The sequence below is a fragment of the Bubalus bubalis genome, chromosome 6 (genome assembly GCF_019923935.1).
Source record: "Bubalus bubalis isolate 160015118507 breed Murrah chromosome 6, NDDB_SH_1, whole genome shotgun sequence".
Lineage (NCBI taxonomy): Eukaryota > Metazoa > Chordata > Mammalia > Artiodactyla > Bovidae > Bubalus > Bubalus bubalis.
Window position 1 is genome coordinate 70,059,295 of NC_059162.1, and position 19,216 is coordinate 70,078,510.

General features: G+C 38.2%; 2 protein-coding genes across 2 annotated transcripts in view; one reads left to right on the forward strand and one right to left on the reverse strand.

The window, feature by feature from the left end:
• LRRC53 (leucine rich repeat containing 53) overlaps positions 1 to 18,201 on the forward strand; it is an 82,279-nt gene extending 64,078 nt beyond the window's left edge. Inside the window, 5 exon segments of the mRNA XM_006061506.4 lie at positions 3,396 to 3,509; positions 5,847 to 5,904; positions 5,906 to 6,660; positions 11,884 to 12,399; positions 15,417 to 18,201. Of these exon segments, the coding sequence (XP_006061568.4) occupies positions 3,396 to 3,509; positions 5,847 to 5,904; positions 5,906 to 6,660; positions 11,884 to 12,399; positions 15,417 to 17,749 (3,776 nt within the window). The 3' untranslated portion in view covers positions 17,750 to 18,201.
• LOC102397960 (serine/threonine-protein kinase TNNI3K) overlaps positions 1 to 19,216 on the reverse strand; it is a 331,002-nt gene that overhangs the window by 73,417 nt on the left and 238,369 nt on the right. The gene's annotated exons all lie outside the window — the stretch shown is intronic.

The window sequence follows — 19,216 nt, forward strand, 5'->3', positions numbered from 1 at the left end:
CTCTTCACTTTCTGCCATAAGGGTGGTGTCATCTGTATATCTGAGGTCATTGATATTTCTCCCGGCAATCTTGATTCCAGCTTGTGTTTCTTCCAGCCCAGCGTTTCTCATGATGTACTCTGCATATAAGTGAAATAAGCAGGGTGACAATATACAGCCTTGACGAACTCCTTTTCCTATTTGGAACCAGTCTGTTGTTCCATGTCCAGTTCTAACTATTGCTTCCTGACCTGCATACAGATTTCTCAAGAGGCAGATCAGGTGTTCTGGTATTCCCATCTCTTTCAGAATTTTCCACAGTTTATTGCGATCCACACAGTCAAAGGCTTTGGCATAGTCAATAAAGCAGAAATAGATGTTTTTCTGGAACTCTCTTGCTTTTTCCATGATCCAGTGGATGTTGGCAATTTGATCTCTGGTTCCTCTGCCTTTTCTAAAACCAGCTTGAACATCAGGAAGTTCACGGTTCACATATTGCTGAAGCCTGGCTTGGAGAATTTTGAGCATTACTTTACTAGCATGTGAGATGAGTGCAATTGTGCAGTAGTTTGAGCATTTTTTGGCATTGCCTTTCTTTGGGATTGGAATGAAAACTGACCTTTTCCAGTCCTGTGGCCACTGCTGAGTATTCCAAATTTGCTGGCATATTGAGTGCAATACTTTCACAGCATCATCTTTCAGGATTTGGAATAGCTCAACTGGAATTCCATCACCTCCACTAGCTTTGCTCGTAGTAATGCTTTCTAAGGCCCACTTGACTTCACATTCCAGGATGTCTGGCTCTAGGTCAGTGATCACACCATCGTGATTATGTGGTTGACCTTAAATTTGTTACATTAAATTGCATCATGATAATAAAAAGAATTATACAGAATCTGACTACCTCTTATCCTTACCATCATCTTTTGCTAGTTTTATTATAATTTCGTTCTAGCTGCTTTTGCTGCTTCTAATCTCTGCCTATTAAAAAATGTGTGTTCTCAACATGGTAGCCAATCCAAAGCTACCATCATACTCAATAGTGAAATATTGAAAGATTTTCCTTTTAAGATTAGGAATAAGACAAGGATGCCCACTCTCATCAATATAGTATCGGAAGTTCTAGTCATATCCATTAGTCAAGAGAAAGAAGTAAAAGGCATCCTACTTGGAAAGGAGAAAGTAAGTACAACTCACTATATGTGGATGACTTGATGTAGAAAACCCTAAAGACGCCAGCAAAAACTCTTAGAACTAATAAACAAATGCAGTAAAGTTGCAGGATATAAAAATCAATATACAAAATCTTGTTTTGTTTTTATGCTATTAACAAGCTATCAGAAAGAGAAATAAAGAAAATTATCTCCTTTATAATTACATCAAAAAGAATTAAATACCTAGGAGTGTACTTAACCAAGGAAGTGAAAGAGCTGTACACGGAAAACTATACAATACTGAAGAAAGAAATGGAAGACAGAAATAAATGGAAAGATGTTCTATGCTCATGGAGAGGAAGAATTAATAATGTTGAAATAGCCATACTACTTAAGGCAATGTAAAACTATACTAGAAATGAAGTAATGCCACTCAAAAAGCCTCCAGTTACTCTCATTTTATATCGTATAAAAAAAACAAAGTCCTTGCTTTCCTCTCTAGGCCATGCACAACCTGTCCCTGCTACTTCCTGGCCTCTGCATTCTCTTGTACACCAGATCACGTTGACCTTCTGAGAAAAGAGCATACCATGCCTTCAGGGATTTTGCCTTTTTCATTCTTTCCACCTGGACAGACCAGAGCTATCACCTTTTCCAGGTCTTTGTTCAAATGTTACTTTTTTTTCTTGTCTACCATTATTGTCCTTTATTCCATAGAACTTAAACCATTAGATGAATTAATACATATTAATACATATTGCATACTTTTGTCTGTTGTTTACATCCCTTCCTAGCAATACTGGAGTGGGTTGCCATTTCCTTCTCCAGGGCATCTTCCTGACCCAGGGATCGAACCTGCATCTCTTGCATCTCCTACATTGGTAGACAGGTTCTTTACCACTAGAGCTACTTGAACTGAACTGAACTGAATATGTATTTATTGAAGCACAGTTTATTTACAATATTATATTACTTTTAGGTGTACAAAATAGTGATAAAAATGCAGATGTAGAGAACAGACAGGTGGGCACAGTGGGGGAAAGGAAGGGTGGGATGAGAGTAGCATTGATAGATACACACTAACATGTAAAAGAGATAGTAGGGAGAACTTGCTGTATAGCACAGGGAGGTCAGCTGAGTGCTCTGTGATGACCCAGGTGGGTGGGATGGGAATGGGAGGGAGTGCCAAGATGGAAGGGATATATGTATACATATAGATGATTCACTTTATGTACAGAATTGTAAAGCAACTACTTGTGCTCAGCCACTTCAGTCATGTCCAACTCTTTGTGACCCCATGGTCTATAGCCCACCAGGTTCCTCTGTTCATGGGGATCCTCAGGCAAGAGTATTGGAGTGAGTTGCCATTTCCTTCTCCAGGGGATCTTCCCAACCCAGGGATCTAACCCATGTTTCTTATGTCTCTTGAATTGGAAGGCAGGTTCTTTACCACTAGATCCACCTGGGAAGCCCAAGATTGTACTCCATTTAAAGTTATTACACAATGCATACACATGATGGAATATTACTCAGCTATTAAAAAGAATGCATTTGAATAAGTTCTAATGAGGTGGATGAAACTGGAGCCTATTATACAGAGTGAGGTAAGTCAGAAAGAAAAACACCAAATCAATATATTAATGCATATATATGGAATTTAGATAGATGGTATTGACGACCCTATATGCAAGACAGCAGAAGAGACAGAGATATAAAGAAAAGACTTTTGGACTCTGTGGGAGAAGGTGAGGGTAGGATGATTTGAGAGAATAGCATTGAAACATGTATATTACCAGATGTGAAATAGGTGACCAGTCCAAGTTTGATGCATGAAACAGGGCACTCAAAGCCGATGCACTGGAACAAGCAGAGGGATGGGATGGGGAGGGAGGTGGATGGGGCATTCGGGATGGGGGATACATGTACACCTGTGGCTGATTCATGTCAATGTATGGCAAAAACCACCACAATATTGTAAAGTAATTAGCTTTCAATTAAAATAAATAAATTTACAAATAAAGTTATTACAAATTGTAGCTATATTTCTTTGCACTGTCCAATATATCCTTGTTCCTTATAATGGTTCAGTTTAAATTCTATTCAGATTAAGGATTCTTGCCAGTTATCTGGCACCATATGAGAACTCACGTTGCTCATTAGAAAGGAGAAATCACCAAAATGCCTCCTGAATTGAATGTACTGAAATCCTTGGATAATAAATGCTGACATTATGACACACATTGCCCTCTACTTTCCTTTCAGGTGGATGGCTCATACTCTTTGCCATCATGCTGCGGCTGGTGGTAGCCTGCCCTGCGTCGTGTGCCGTGTGCACCAAAGATGTAGCTCTCTGTCACCAACTAACCTATATAGTAGGTAATAAAACCCGTCACTCTAAAAATCAGTGTTCAGTGTACTTGGAAAATTCATTACTATGCTCTTCTTTGTACTGACTGATCTGTGGGCTCAGCCTGAAAGAGGTAAACATTTTTAAAGAGCAAGCCTTCTTTAGTAACTATATATTGATAATATTATTTTATTTTCCTGTTAGTTCCTGGTGGTCTCAACCAAAACTATGTTAAGACCTTTAGAGGTAATTGAGATATCTTGCTATCACAAAAGAATACCATCATTTCAGTCAGTTGCACACTTATTTAATAAATGAAAAAAATAGATCACTTTAATTATATTTTGTCCATACTTTGTGCAGATTTGAAACCTACCACAGGGTGAAAGGAATATCAATGAATCAGAAACCTGAACTGCAATTGTTCAGCATTAGTAAGATTAAGTGATGTACCAGCAAAACAGATTATTATCAAAGTGCATCTAATTTTGAAAGTGTAGTCTTTTTTTATTGGTGGTAAATGAGCTGTAGAAATGCTAACAAGATACACTGCCTGTATTCATTACATATTGCTTGCTTAAGTCAACAATTTAATAAGATACCTTATTAACAAATTTGAGGAGAATGTGATTTACATCCTTATATCCAAGAAGAGATAAACAAGCTATAAACTCTGCCAATCGAAAAACTTCAGAAAAAAATCTAAGATGGAGTAGAAGAAAATGAGTTCTTTCATTTCTAAAATCCTATGACTCCATGAGAATTAAGGGGAAAATAGCATTGTCCTTCCTGACAGGGAAGAGACAGTTTCAAGGCTAGTTGGTCGTACACTGTTTCCAGTCTGTGTAGAAAACACTTTAAAAACACTAAATTCCCATCCACTCAAATAAACTTCACTACATTTTTTTTTTTTTTTGATCAGAGATAGCTGATGTCTGTAAGAAACAAATATTGCTCATCTACATACTGCACCTCTATATCTTCCTTCTCATTTACAGAATGCCACATTTGTGAAGTTAGATTTCATAAACACAGAGAAGGAAATGGATGACTTGTGAGTGGAGCCTGTCTGGTCCTAGACAAGAAGTAACTGACAGAAACAATAGCTTGCTCCCTCAGAGTCAGAAATCTCTAGGGGACTGAGGATTCTTAAAAAAAAAACAAAAAACTCTCTCAATCCATATCAAAAACAATAATGAAAGGAACAAAATGCCAGCCTGGCCAGAATTAACAGAATTCAAATAATCAGTAATAAATTCTAAAAAACAGCACCCCCCCCTCAACCAAAACCCCATGACATAGACTTGCTACTGCTACAGAAATGAGAGCAATTCTTCCAAAAGAAGGCGCTGTGGAAATCTTTTGTCTTTTACATTCTTTTTTCCTCTCTTTGTTTCAATGCTATGGTCGGAATTTCATAAGGGAATTATGATTTGCTTCCCCCATGGCTGATTGTTCTAATATCACCTGTAGACCTCCCAGGGACAATGGACTTTTCCATCCTTATGACACTGTCATTGGCAGTCAAAACAATTTTAGCATGATAAAGATGTGTTACAATAACTCTTGATTATAATACATCTTTATTGAGTTAAAATGCTTTGATTTCTAATGACAGAGCAGTGATAGCTCTGGGGTGATTATGGTGAAGGGATTTAACAGTTGGAAACCCTGAGTACCACCTGTCATCACATGATGGACTTCATTGGAGGGAACAGATATTAGACAGGAGGCCAGGATGGCCCAGAATATAATGAGAACCCCACTGACAGATCCTCGGCTTGTCTGGAGAGAATATAGATCCTTACCAAGTTGCCGACTTTTAGCCTGGAGCTAAAAAGCAGAAACCAGCACTCCTTCTCACTTCCCCCACCCCAACCCACACCTTTATGTTTGAGAAAAAATATGACTGGCTTTACAGTATAAATATACATTGCTTGCAGAAAACTGGTTAGGAACTCAGACACAGGCTCAGCTCTTGACTGAATCTGTCTTGGGCCAGCAGGGCTAGAGTAGGTTGGTACACAGCTTCACATACAGAAAGCCTGAGAAGCCACTTTCAAAAAAAAAAAAAAATTCATGATGATAATCCCAAACAATGAATTAAATTTGACATCTAAAGGAACAGATGGGTTTAGGTTTTTCAAATAAACATGTCATGGTAACAAAGAATATAAAAATCCATCATTCTGATAAAGAGCTGCCTTCCCCTTAAACTGAGAAATCAGAGGATCATTTTCATTTTCTTTATTGTTCTTACCCAGGTGATAAGATTGCTCAGAGGGTATTGATTATCTCTGCTCTCCGCGGTGCTCCCCTCCCACGTGTGTGTACTTGCTTCTAGTCTGTGCTTTTCTTCCCCACAGCAGCCCCTGTGACCACGAGGGTTTTAATCATCACTGATGGATATCTCTCCTCTATAGAGTACAAATCTGTCCCTCTTGTTTAATCTCGCCCTGCTCTCTTTGAGCAGAAATGGCATCGAGGATGTTCGGGAAAATGCCTTGCACAGCCTTTCAAAGCTGCAGTCGTTGTTGCTGGGGCACAGCCAAATATCCAGCTCTTCGCTCACGGATCACACCTTCAGCAAGCTTCGCAGACTGCAGGTGCTGGTGCTCAGCCACAGCGCCCACCACACCCTGCAAAGGTCTTGGTTCCGAAACACCAGGGGCCTGAGTTGGCTCCAGCTGGATGGGAATCAGATCACTAATCTGACGGACAGTTCTTTTGGAGGCACACGTCTCCACAGTCTCAGGCATCTGGATTTATCTAACAATTTTATTTCCTTTATTGGGAAAGATGCCTTCTGGCCCCTGCCTCAACTACAGGAAGTAGACCTTTCTCGAAATAAGTTGGCCCACATGCCGGATGTTTTTATTCCCTTGAAGCAGTTAACCCATCTGAGTTTAGATAAGAACCAGCGGAGCTGCACTTGTGCTCTCTACCCACTTGCCCGATTCTTAAGAAACTACATAAAGTCTTCTGCTCGCACGCTCAGGAACACCAAGGACCTAAGTTGTCAGCCGTCCACCATGGCTGCGGCCACTACAAACAGTGTACTAAGGCTGTCTGAGACCAACTGTGATTCCAAGGCTGCCAACCTCACCCTGGTTCTAAAGGACAGAAGTCCCCTCTTCCCAGGGCAGGATGTGGCCCTGCTGACTGTCCTTGGCTTTGCAGGTATGACAGGGAGAAGTGTATCCAGCTCTTCTCCATATTCTTGAAATTCACTAAATGATGTCTTTCTCTGGCAACTGGGGAGCCTTTTCAGAGCTTGTAGAAGACAGACATTGTCATTAGTGTGGGAAGATGCTAGCTGATTTGGCATAGGTTGCAAACATTTCCTGTTGCAAAGAAACTGTCTAACACAGAGGAAAGGGCCTTGAGCCAGAATTCAAGAGCTCTGTGTCGATGTGTGGGTGTGTGCTAGCTTCAGTCCTATCTGATTCTTTGCGACCCTGTGGATCATTGCCCACCAGGCTCCCCTGTCCATGGCATTCTCCAGGCAAGAATACTGGAGTGGGTTGCCATTTCCTCTTCCAGGGGATCATCCCAATCCTGAGATCAAACTGGCATCTCTTACTTCTCCACATTGGCAGGCGGGTTCTTTACCACTAGCGCCACCTGGGAAGTCCCAAGAGCTCTGGTCCTGGTATAACTAGCACTGCGATCTTCAGTACTTTGCTGTTCAGACTTTAGTTTTCTTGTATGTAATGAAGGAATACCCTATATTTCAGTCATCCATTACTGATATGTACTGATACATTCATTAAGATATTAGAGGTTTCAAAAAGCCATGAGACCTAGTCTCTTTCTTCAAGGCACTCATATCTGTGTGCCTCTCTGTGGTAGTAAGAATCAGTGGGCTTTACCAAGTACAGGGGGAGGCTATAATGACAATCCATTGTGTCCTGCTTTATAGCGCTTGTGTAAGTGATGATTGGGCTTCCCTCCTGGCTCAGTGGTAAAGAATCCACCTGCTAATGCAGGAGATGTAAGTTTGATCCCTGGGTTGGGAAGAGCCCCTGGAGAAGGAAATGGTAACCCACTACAGTATTTTTGCCTGGGAAATCCTATGGACAGAGGAGCCTGGTGGGCTATGGTCCAAGGGGTCACAAAAGAGTCAGACATGTCTAGGGACTAAACAAAAACAAATAAATGATGATTAAGGGCATGAACTCCACAGTTATGTTCCCCAGGTTGGAAATTTGGTTCTGCTCTTACTTGCTGTGTGACTTGGACAAATTATTTAGCTGCTCTGTGCCTTGGTTTCCACCCATTTGGGGATTTTGAATTTTTTAAAGATTTCTGTTTATCTAACTTGTTCATATACTTGGCCCATTACCACACCCACTCCCAACTAAGGAAAGGATACCATCCAACCCTTTAATTTTTCTATAGTTGTTTTAAATTTTTTAAACTATTCATCATTACATTTCATTATATATCATTATAATATAGTGTAATGTTTCATTGTGATTAGTCAAAGACCAAATATGCGTGAGATTTGTTGAGTTATCTAGATGTTTGTATGCTTTCAGTGCATGGTAAGATCCTTTGTATTTGTGGGTACCATGGTGATGAAAAGTGTGTGAGTGTGTTTGGGGGATTTTTAGCTCCTGACACTTATATTTTAATCAGGATAGATGGAAACCAGTATCAGGTCTAGACACTGAAACTACCACCAGCAGTAATCAAATTCACTTGAAAGTGAGTTCAAATCCTTTCAGAAAGATAAATTGTTTTAGAAATTGTGTAACCATCTCAGTAATTTTATGTGCTAAGAAACAATTTACTACAAAAGGCAAAAACACTAGGGCAACAGAGTTTTTCCTTAAATGTGTTTCTTATCATAGAATCCTACTTCAAGGGGAAAATTAATAGACATTCCAATAAAAATACCAAGAAGAGATGCCTATATAAACAATATGTTGTCAGGTTCAAATAGATTTGAGCAATTGCTGGATTAAAGTGAAATAGGCTTCTTTACCACAGCATTTCTTGTATCTTTCATTTTTCTAATAAACATTATGAGTCTCTAAGAGGAAGATATACTATGGAGCATTTCTCAGACTTATTTGACCTTTAACCTTTTTTTCCCCCACAGAGGAAATTTTCATTGAACTTGTATTTTGTAGGAGGTTGCTTTGGAAATATTACAATAGATACAATTTTTAGTATCTCCTAGATATTTTTGATATATATTTTTAGAAAAGATTTTGCCGAGTTAACAACTCTGCATTAGTGTAGAGATACATAAAAATTCTGGAAGATTCCAAAGGTTTTATCAAAATGATAGGAAGCTAAACATTATAAATATTATTATATGCCTGTTAAGTTATAGCATGTGAAATTACCAGAAAAATGTACCCTTCATTGATTAACTATTACAGATGCTGTTTTTAAGAGAGATTTATCTTTAAGACAACTCTTGACTTTTGATATTAATTTACTCCTTTTAAGGTGCTATTTCTCCTAAAGCAAAAGTGTGATCAATAATCTATATCTCTAGATTGTGGGAAGAAGACTTAGAACTAAAATTTGGCCTCTGATTTTATTTTCTTCTTTGACTATAGATAAATCATCACAATTCCAAAGAATATATAAAATCATATCCTGTGAATTTAAACCAATAAGTGGCTAATTGGCACCTAACCTCTTGACCCTTCCTATTCTGTGAACTAGAGGATAAACAAAGAAAGTTTTCATGAAGCTGTAACATTGCCAATACTTCGATGAGATTTTTATCATTAATATTGCATTTTTCTAACTCAGAAGGATTGTTAGAACACTTTTTAAAAAATAGCAACAATGCCCATGGCAATGAAAATTCAGCCATCTTCTTGACAGCAGGTTCAAACTGCCTACAAGCTTCATTTGCTGCTTTTGCTCTCTGTACTAATAGAGAGTGACCATACCTGAGTGGTAACATGATACAGACATAGCTCTAGCATCAATAGTGGGAGAGTGAGTGGTTCCTCACTGTTTGGACACAATTACAGAGAAACTTTATCCCATAATCAAATTATATGTACTTTCATTTCAACGGCTGAATCATCTGTTTAATAAAATTGAGGTCTTTTCTTCCTTTATTATGGCTTAGTAACTGCATCAGTCATACAAAGTGTTCTCTTAATAATCTGTTTTGGACTTTTCTCCCTAATAGCTGAGGCTTCTAGGATCTAATAGAACAATACAAAGCCTACTTTGGTAGCACCAGCAATTATAACCACAATAATACATAACAATGACCACTCACTGAATCTCACTATGTCAAAGAACTGTGTTAAACATGTCACATATATTGTCTCACTTTATCTCTGAGTGGTATTAATTATTTCTGTTTGATAGAAGAGAAACAATAAGGCTTAGAGAGGTTAGAAAATGTGCCCAAGAAAAGTATCCGAACAGAGCTTTGAATCCTAAGCTTTCTTACTCCGTGTAAGAGATATAGAGATGTGTCTAAAATTTTATTATTTTCATACTTTTGACATTTAAAAATCAAAACTTTTATTTGGAATAGCCCAGACTCTAAGATCTTGCAATTAAAATGTTCTGACCTAACTTCGGCTACTACTTTAAAAAAAAAATATGTTGTGTTTTTATTAGAGATTTAATTATTTCAATATGTTATAACATTCTCCAAGAGTGTATTCTTGTCAGATAAATTAAAATGGGGTGCAAAACATTAAGATCTGGTAAGCTACGCAAAGGTTAGCAGATTTTTGTTTTTGATTTTTTTTTTTTTTTACCAGAAAGTGCTATTCTATTTGGTTAATCTTCATCTTTAACAGAAAAAATGAAACAACTATGCTTGATACCTTCTCTTTTCTTGAAAGTTTAAAAAAATATCATCACATTTTCACTAAAGTTATCTGCCATAGAGAGAACCAGGCAAAGTGCTATCAAGGAGTCTAGAAAGCTGATAACATCTCATTCACTGCCTTTTTCTTCAGAGTCAGGGAACTGAGTTTACAGGGCAACTGACTTGCTCAAGGTCACACAGCAAGTTATAGATAAAGCTGGATGCAGAACACAGAGCTCCAAACTCAGTCTATACTGACAACATGTTCTCCTGATTGCGGTTCTGGAGATTTGCAAGATAGATCACTCTGCTTTTCATTATTAGAATTCATAAACAGAATTCTTTCTGTTTACTTAAGAATATTCGATAAATATTTCTGGAGTGCCTCCTCTCTGCCAGTGTTGTGGTCACTGGAGATACAATGTCAAACAAGACTGAAAAAAATCCATTTCCTCACAGTGCTTAATTCTAACAGGGGAGGACAGACAGTGAACAAGCAAATGAATAAGTGAACAGAAAACTTTTACATTGTTATAAGTGCTAAGAAAAAGAAATCATTGTGTCAGAGGAAGAGCTGGGTGTAACTGAGACTTTGGTTTGAGCATCTAGGTGGCTGAGGATGCCATTTGTCAAGATGAAAAACTGTGAGGCAGAAAGAGGTTAGATTCTACACTCGAGTCTGAGAAATTCTGCCCTTTACTATTATATTTAGACGATAAGCTAGCCTACAGAGAACATGAAATGACAGTACCAGGAATTCTGAGATTAGATGTCAATCATTTTATTGTGGGAGTTCATAGAAGGGGGTGATCTTTGCAAGATAAAAAAAAAAAAGCAAAACGATCAAGAAACCATGAGGTATTGGTTTAGATTTTAAAGGATAAATAAAATTCAAATAAGCAGAGATAGGAGAAAGTATTATAACCATGAGTAAGAGAATACACAAAGGCTTAGAAGGACATTTTAAGACTAATGAAGAGTTTGAAGCATAGTGCTTGAATGTGAAAAATAATTTAAAAAATAAGGCTAGGAAGGAAGGTTACGGCCAAATTAGAGTCCTGAATGCCAAGGAGTTTGACCTTTATACTAATAGAAGCCAATGATGTATTCTGAAGTAGGGGATAAATCTTTAGGGATGATTAAAATATGGCAATAGCTTGTAGAATCTTTTTTTATTTGGGGGAGGAGGTTATTGTATATGAGAATTTCAGGGTATATGCTAAATATTGTCTATTTTTACTAACTATGGGATTAATAAATGGAAGTTTCAGTTCCCTTAGGCAGAAAAGAATGTTAATGTAGGAATTATTTTAATCTGAATGAATTTCAGTCCATGAAAAAACTTTCTGTCAAACACATTCCAGATGGTATTGTTTCTTATAATTTTTAATAGATACAAAGAAAGATCCAAATTGGAAAACAGAACAATGTTGATTAAATAGCCTCTATCTGAACTAATATTTTCCACATGGTGATAGATCACCCACCCATTTCAATGCCCTCTAAGCCATTAACCTTGGTACTTGTGGATTTCACATTTGACGATTTATGTTTCTTTCTATGATGTTATCTTTTAATAGTCTCTCTATTTGTCACAGGAGCTGTTGGTCTCACTTGCCTAGGTTTAGTTGTATTTAACTGGAAACTTCAACAAGGCAAAGCAAATGAACACACATCAGAAAACCTTCCTTGCAGAACCTTCAATGAATCCCTGTGTGATCATGAGGCAAGAAATTACCACGCTCAGGGATACTGTAACTGCCATTTAACTCAGGAAAACGAGATAAAGGTCATGTCCATTGTGGGGGCCGGAAAGGAAATGCCACTTTCACAGGAAAGCAGCCATCAAGCAGTACAGGCCTCTGGCTCCACAGCCCTTGACGGATCATTTAGAAACCTGAAAGGGAAGGGCCATGGGGCAGACAGCACTTTCTTCTGCTTTGGTGGCAGATTGCTGCAGTCAGAATGTTCAGAGCCTTCTGGGAATATGGCAGCTTTTAATGAAGCTGGTTTACTTACAAGATATTGTCCACAGAGAGTTGAAGGGTGGAGCAATCATGAGCCTGGGGAAGGCCAACCTCAAACTTTGCCACAGCATGTAACAAGAACGACAGGTGAGTTGTCTTGCTTGAAAAGTCCCACTTGGTTTAAATCTCTTTTGATTTCCTCGAAAGAGTAATGCCATAGAAATCACCATGGCACTAGGTCATTCTTCTCCTAAAGATACTGGACCTGCATGTTTGGGTGTATGTATGCACATGTGTGTTTACAGTGAGGTGTACATGGATGCTTCCCACCCTCAGGAGCTGAGAGTACATTTTGTACCCCTTGGAAAGTGAATTTCATGACCCAACACCTAAAATTTTTTTTTTTAAAGAAGACTTTTCAATAGTAATAGCACTGTTAAGTGGAAAAGGAAATGGCAACCCACTCCAGTATTCTTGCCTGGAGAATCCCAGGGACAGAGGAGCCTAGAGGGCTGCCGTCTGTGGGGTCGCACAGAGTCGGACACGACTGAAGTGACTTAGCAGCAGCAGCAGCAGCACTGTTAAGATTTATGGGAAGCCGAGTATTGGCTTCTGTTCCAACATCCGTCGAGCTCTAATGCCAGTTCTGCAGTAAGCAACCTTCCCAGAGCATGACATGTTAGAAGAATGGGCCTTCTAATGCTAGTGATTCATTTCAGGAATGATGTCAAGACACACACTATGCTTGCTGAGCTGTCAGGGATGATAACTTCCCAGTTCAGGGAAAGTCAGGACTTAATTCATTGTCCCATGTTGGGAGCCAAGTGAATCTGGCCGTGACACTACCCACTGTACATGGGCGATGTCAATATTTAGGTGGAAGCAATGAATTAAATGTCTTCCTTTTTCTCCCTGAATAGTAAGGCAATGCTCTCAGGCTCAGTGGTGAAAACTTTGACAGCCGCTCTGTAAAGAGGTTCCTGTCATTTATTTGAATTGGTTTACAACAAGCAGAGCTTTCTCTCAGAACATGAATGACAGAGGTGCTGCACCAAGAAATTCTTACCATGGGGATCTGGCCCTAAGGATTTAGGGACAATTGGAGATGAATAAAATTGTATATTGTTTCACATGTGATATAAAGTAGGGTGTGAATTTATGCCACTGCATCCCTCAGACTTCAGATCTTACCAGTTTTGGGGTCATCATGATTTGATTGAAAAGAGAAATGGCCAAGAAAGGAAACATCTGCTGTAGAAACTCAATCCGATTAGTTTTATTTTATAAAGGAATAAGCACTTAACCTTTCCATAAAATCATACCTTAGGCAGATGTTTCATTTTAGCTTTGTCGAGAGCCTTCGCATCTCTGTGGGAAACTCCTATACTGAACAGAATGTTGTCTCTTAACCATTTAAAACCCAGTCTTTTGTTTCACACAGAGAAAACTGATTTGTCAAATCAACACAATCACTTTAAGAAAGACTTGAAATTCTACATGCCAGGCATTGTACTGCATCCAGAAAAAGAGAAAAAGAGTCAAGACCACACCTGCTCTGAAAAAGAAGTCTGTAAGAGGCAATGTCACTCTGATTAGGCCTTCTAAGTCAGAAACACAGAATTACAGTATTTCAGGGGTAGAGGAGACTTTGGAGATGATCTGGTCCAAAAGCTTTTAATATTTATCTTTGAGCCATGGAGCCGTCTTAGAATATGATAAAGGCTAGAAATTCTCTCCCCAGAATAATTTTATAACTGCAAAAGTTCCCTTCTAGTCTAATCTCCTGATATTCAGTGAGTTAATGACTTCTCCAAGGTCATTCTGAATGTTGAAGGCAGATCTTAGATTAGAATTGGATGCAAGCTGGGGCTATTTCACCTGTTTCTTTCTATCGCTCCAAGAAATACTTCTTTGGATAAAACAATTTCACAGACCCAGAGAAAGAACACTGATAAGATGTAATTTTAAACTTAATATGCATTGTGGAAGAGGATAGGGTTTAGTATCAGATAGATTGGGTCAAACTCTGCCCATATCATTTAGCTGACACATGACTGGGGGAGACTATTCAGCTTCTCTAAACTTTTCTTTCTCTGTAACTGTGATAGGATAATAGAACTTATCCAATGGATCAGGTCTCTTAAATGAAATAATGAATGTACACTATTTTGTACAATGCTGACCTCTTAGTATATACTCAATTAATGGTGAACTATTACTATTATTTTTGTCATTAACATTATTTAACATGGTTCATTAATATTATATTAATGCAAACCATTTAAAAGTCTTCAACACAGACCAGGCCACAGTCCAAAACACATTCATTTAACAAATATTTAATGAATACACTATTAAGTGAAGTAAAATAGATATGGACTCCACATGAATGGAGCCAGTAATATCACAAGTATATCTGTTGTTGCTGAGGTTACGGAGAAGGCAACGGCACCCCACTCCAGTACTCTTGCCTGGCAAATCCCATGGATGGAGGAGCCTGGTAGGCTGCAGTCCATGGGGTTGCTAAGAGTCGGACATGACTGAGCGATTTCACTTTCACTTTTCACTTTCATGCATTGGAGAAGGAAATGGCAACCCGCTCCAGTGTTCTTGCCTGGAGAATCCCAGGGACAGTGGAGCCTGATGTGCTGCCGTCTATGGGGTCGCACAGAGTCGAACAGGTCTGAAGCGACTTAGCAGCAGCAGCAGCAGCAGCAGCAGCTGAGGTTATCATCTGCTTGAAACCTGTTACTCGATATTGTATTACATTCTTCTTAATGATTTAATTCCAAGTGGTAAATGAGTTAAGAAAAAGTTACTATAGCTATTTGGAAAGAATTTAAACATTATTCATATTTAAAGCTAACCTAACTGACAACTAATCTAAAGATTTACAACTATGAATATTTTTATTTCTAATTCCACAACTTTTACATCAGCATCGATCACAACTGATTAAAATGTGTCCATAAAGAGTGTCATTGCAAACACACCAAACTGCTAAATGTCCCTTAAGTATTTGGCTAAAATATCAAGGAAATATTCAAGAATTGCCATAATCGGAAGAGTCCTTTTTGTACCTTTCATAAGATTTCTAAGCATCTGTTTGGTTGGGGTAATAAAACTATGCTCAGTGCTAAATTCCTGCATTTATTGTTCAGCAGATATCAGCAGTGACACATTTAGTAGAAGATATGCAACATCAGCTTCAGCCTTGGCAAGAGGAAGTCTTGAAAAGCATTTAACAAATGAATCATGGCAGCCTCCAATGGAAAAAGGAGACAATGGCTTACAACCTCACAGGCAGAGACATTTTATTACAGGCTCATCATCCAAGCCTTGTGAGCCTGAGGAACACTCTGTACAAAGGATCTTGCAAAAACACAGGTCAAAATATGATGATCCTTGTAGACTGTTAACACAGAGCGGTCCTGGGTATTTTCAGCCAAACAATTCTCTTATCTGTAAATATGTGCCCTGTGATCAATTTCAAGATTACATGAAAGAAAAGAAGCCAAATCGTCGAAAACGTTCAAAGCCCAAGAAAGAGCAAATCCAAATTAACAGAGCAATAGAAAAATTTCTCATGAGTGAGAACAACATGGAGTTATCAGGGTTATCAACAAAAATCAAGAAAACATATTCTCCTAAGAGGGTTAGCTTCCATCATCCTGATTTAATAGAAAAAAATAGTTTGGTGATGTCATCCAAAACATCAAGCCATTGGAAAGAAGAGAAAAATGAGAGTAATCTGACCAACTTGGATCTCAAAAAATGTAGCAACCCTCGTGAGATAAACAAAGGAGAAAAGGGGCTTACCGATCCACAGATTCTGAAAAAGAAGAGAACCAATCCAGCTGACTTCAAAGGGAAAATTAAAGGACAAAATTTAAGGATAAAATTAAATTTAAGCCCTTTTAGAAAAGTCAGAGTCCATCCAGAAAAATCCTTGCCAGATCTTCCAAAGAAACTCAAACGAGCATCATTACCTCCTGATAAATTCTCCACAGCTTCTGAGAAAGAAGCCAGAGTAAACCTTGAGCGCTCTGCAGATTTTCGCCAACAGTCAGAAGGTAACAACTATGTTAAATTCACTGCAAAGAGGCTGCCTCTCAAACATGCCCCCAAGCAGACTCCATATTACAGAAAAGTCATGAAAAATCCTTCTCTGCTCAGTGTTAACGACTTGTATGTGGCCAACCAGAGCTCTATGGAAGGCACCTGTCCCCCTACTGGTCATATTCCCGATGGAGACCCATCAACACTGACTCAGCCCACACCCACTGTTGCTGAACACGGGCATTCACACTCCTCCTTCTTAACTGAGCACGTGCGAGGTACAGCTTGCATCGTAATGGGCATCCCAAGTTATTTACCAGCAACTTTGGAAAACATAGGAAGGGATGTTTTACCATCCCACCATTCTAGGGGGGCTACTGACCAAGGGGCAACAGAGCCCACTGAACACATGGAGCAGGACAAATTGAAGACCAGTGAGCTAAGCCAGTTTTCTATGTCCCTAGGGAATCAAATCTGCAGGACTGACACCTATGAGGAACATACTTTAAATCAAAAGCAAACCTTAAAACATACAGAGCAACTCTCAAGTCACGAACAACTTGGAAATGAGAAAACATTAATGACAAAACCCAAAATATCACATCCAATTGTGGAAAGCTGTGTTATGGATGAGGGAAATGATGTAGAAACAAAACTTCCTAAAACAGAAACTTTTGATTGCTCTCCTGTTCCCCAGACACAATCCAAGGGCAACTTAACATTTATGAAGACAAATTTTATTCCATACCAAAATAGAATAGTGCTTCCCAAGGATATCAGTACCTCTCTGAGTACTCAAGCCATCTGGCCTCTAACCAATAGTAGTGAAGAAGGAATTGACAGCATAAATGCATTGCCCAGAGATGACGGAGCTGAAGCACTGGAGATAAAAATAGTAGGGAAAGATGAGAAAAAAAGGCTCGATGAAAGCACGGCAGATTCTAGTATGTTAATTAGGACCACACAGATGACCTTAAATGGCACCAGAGAAGAAAAGCAACAAACTTGGGAAAATGGAAAAAGTGAAAACCATGTATTATTTGATTCAGATTCTGCTGAGGCAACTAAAGATTTAAGAATGATGAGTTCCCACGAAACCCAAAATAGACTACCTTGTAGTGAAATAGATCTTAAAATTAACAGTAATATGCATTATTTGAAAGAAGTTCAAAATATTCAACCAGATACAGATGATAACAGTACACATAAAAAAGGTGCAATGACAGGGGAGACGTTACCAGAGTTAAAAGACATTAGTTTTGAGGCAGAAAATGAGGTGCCTCTAATTCCTCGATGAATAAATGAAGCTGAAAACTCTGCTCCTAAACCTACACTGTATCCACCAGCTGCTGAATATGTTAATTCATCACCTTTAGAGGCAGAACAAAGTGAACAAAATAACTCAAATAATAATCCTTTTCTACTTCAGCTTTCTTGAAAAAGACACACAAACACCCCCTAGCCTTTGCATGCATTTCAAATGCATTATTTTGAAGGAAGAATCCTCAGTGACTCTTTGTTATCAATCAAATAAAAGTACATCGTTGAATATAACACAAAAATCAAAGACAGAGCCATAAGATATGTTTGACACAATTAATTGAGTTTGCATCTCTAAGGAATGGGGAAATGGGAAAGAAGAATTGGGCCTCATCCTGGAAAAGAAAGCAAACATTAAAAAAAAAAAAAAAGCCTTAAGCAAATGAAAGATTAAATAGGAAAAAGTGCTTGAGCAGATTTATACTTGATGATTATTTTATGGAAATTACTATACACATCTCAATTAGTGGTATTACTATATTGTTTTCTACACAGATGATTATATATTCATATTTGTGCCTGATCTGTTTTCCTAATTATGGTATGAAAATAAAAATTGAGCTTTGTTAACTATAGTCTAGCTGATATGCATATTGGCATGTTTCAACCATTTGCAACTGTTCTGTTAACAATTATGCTAGGTCCTAAGTAGAAGTCTTTAAAACCTGTTATTTCTCAAAGGGAAAAACATTACAGATTTCCAGAGGTAGTAGGCCATTTCTATAAAATCTGTTAAATCCTATAAATCCACTAGGTGGAGATCTCGACTTCAATCATTTTAGAACAAATGGGGCTTCAAAATCAACACAATAGCTTCAGAACAAAAGGCATCTTAACAGGCTTTATTGCCAGTTGTTATTAACTTAAGATTTTGAAAACTAAATAACCCATTAGCATGTAAGCTTTCAAGGCCTTGAGCTCTTGAATTTAGCATGCCACTACTGTTTGGTGTGAGTATTCCTCCTTGTGCACAGAGATTAAATGTCTTCATAAATATTAGATTTCAAGCAATGGTAGAATAAGCATTTCTTATTCAAAGCCACACTTATTTCAAAGTTAGAGGTATACTCAATTTTATTAATGATATCCTAGTAAAATGTTGAAACCATATCTTCATGGTATAGAATAGTATATTTCACATTTCCTAGTGGGAAAAAAAGGTTGCAAAGACAACTTTCTTTTCCCTATCTCCACATATAAGTCTCTGTATCCTTGTAATCTACATGTGGCAATATTATAAAGCTTAAAAGCTTTTAGAACAATGTAAATATTGCTTAGAAGGCCACCTGTCTCCCGTTTTTTTTCCTATTCAGAATTGCTAGCAAATGACAAACTTTTTATTTTGAAAAGTCCCTAAACTTATTCTCTTTCTTTCCCATCTTACCTGGGTTTCAAAATTTTCTTGCCTTTAATTCCTATTCCTCTCCCCTCTCTGCTTGAGCTCAACTCCTACGCCATCTGTCTGCCTTGCCTGATCCCACTTAATTTTGTCAAGTACCTTGAAGGTAAGAAGTTTGCACCTACGCAAACCCCTTGCACAATAAGTTTACTGTATTCTAATTCCTGAGTTTCTCTGGTGGCTGAG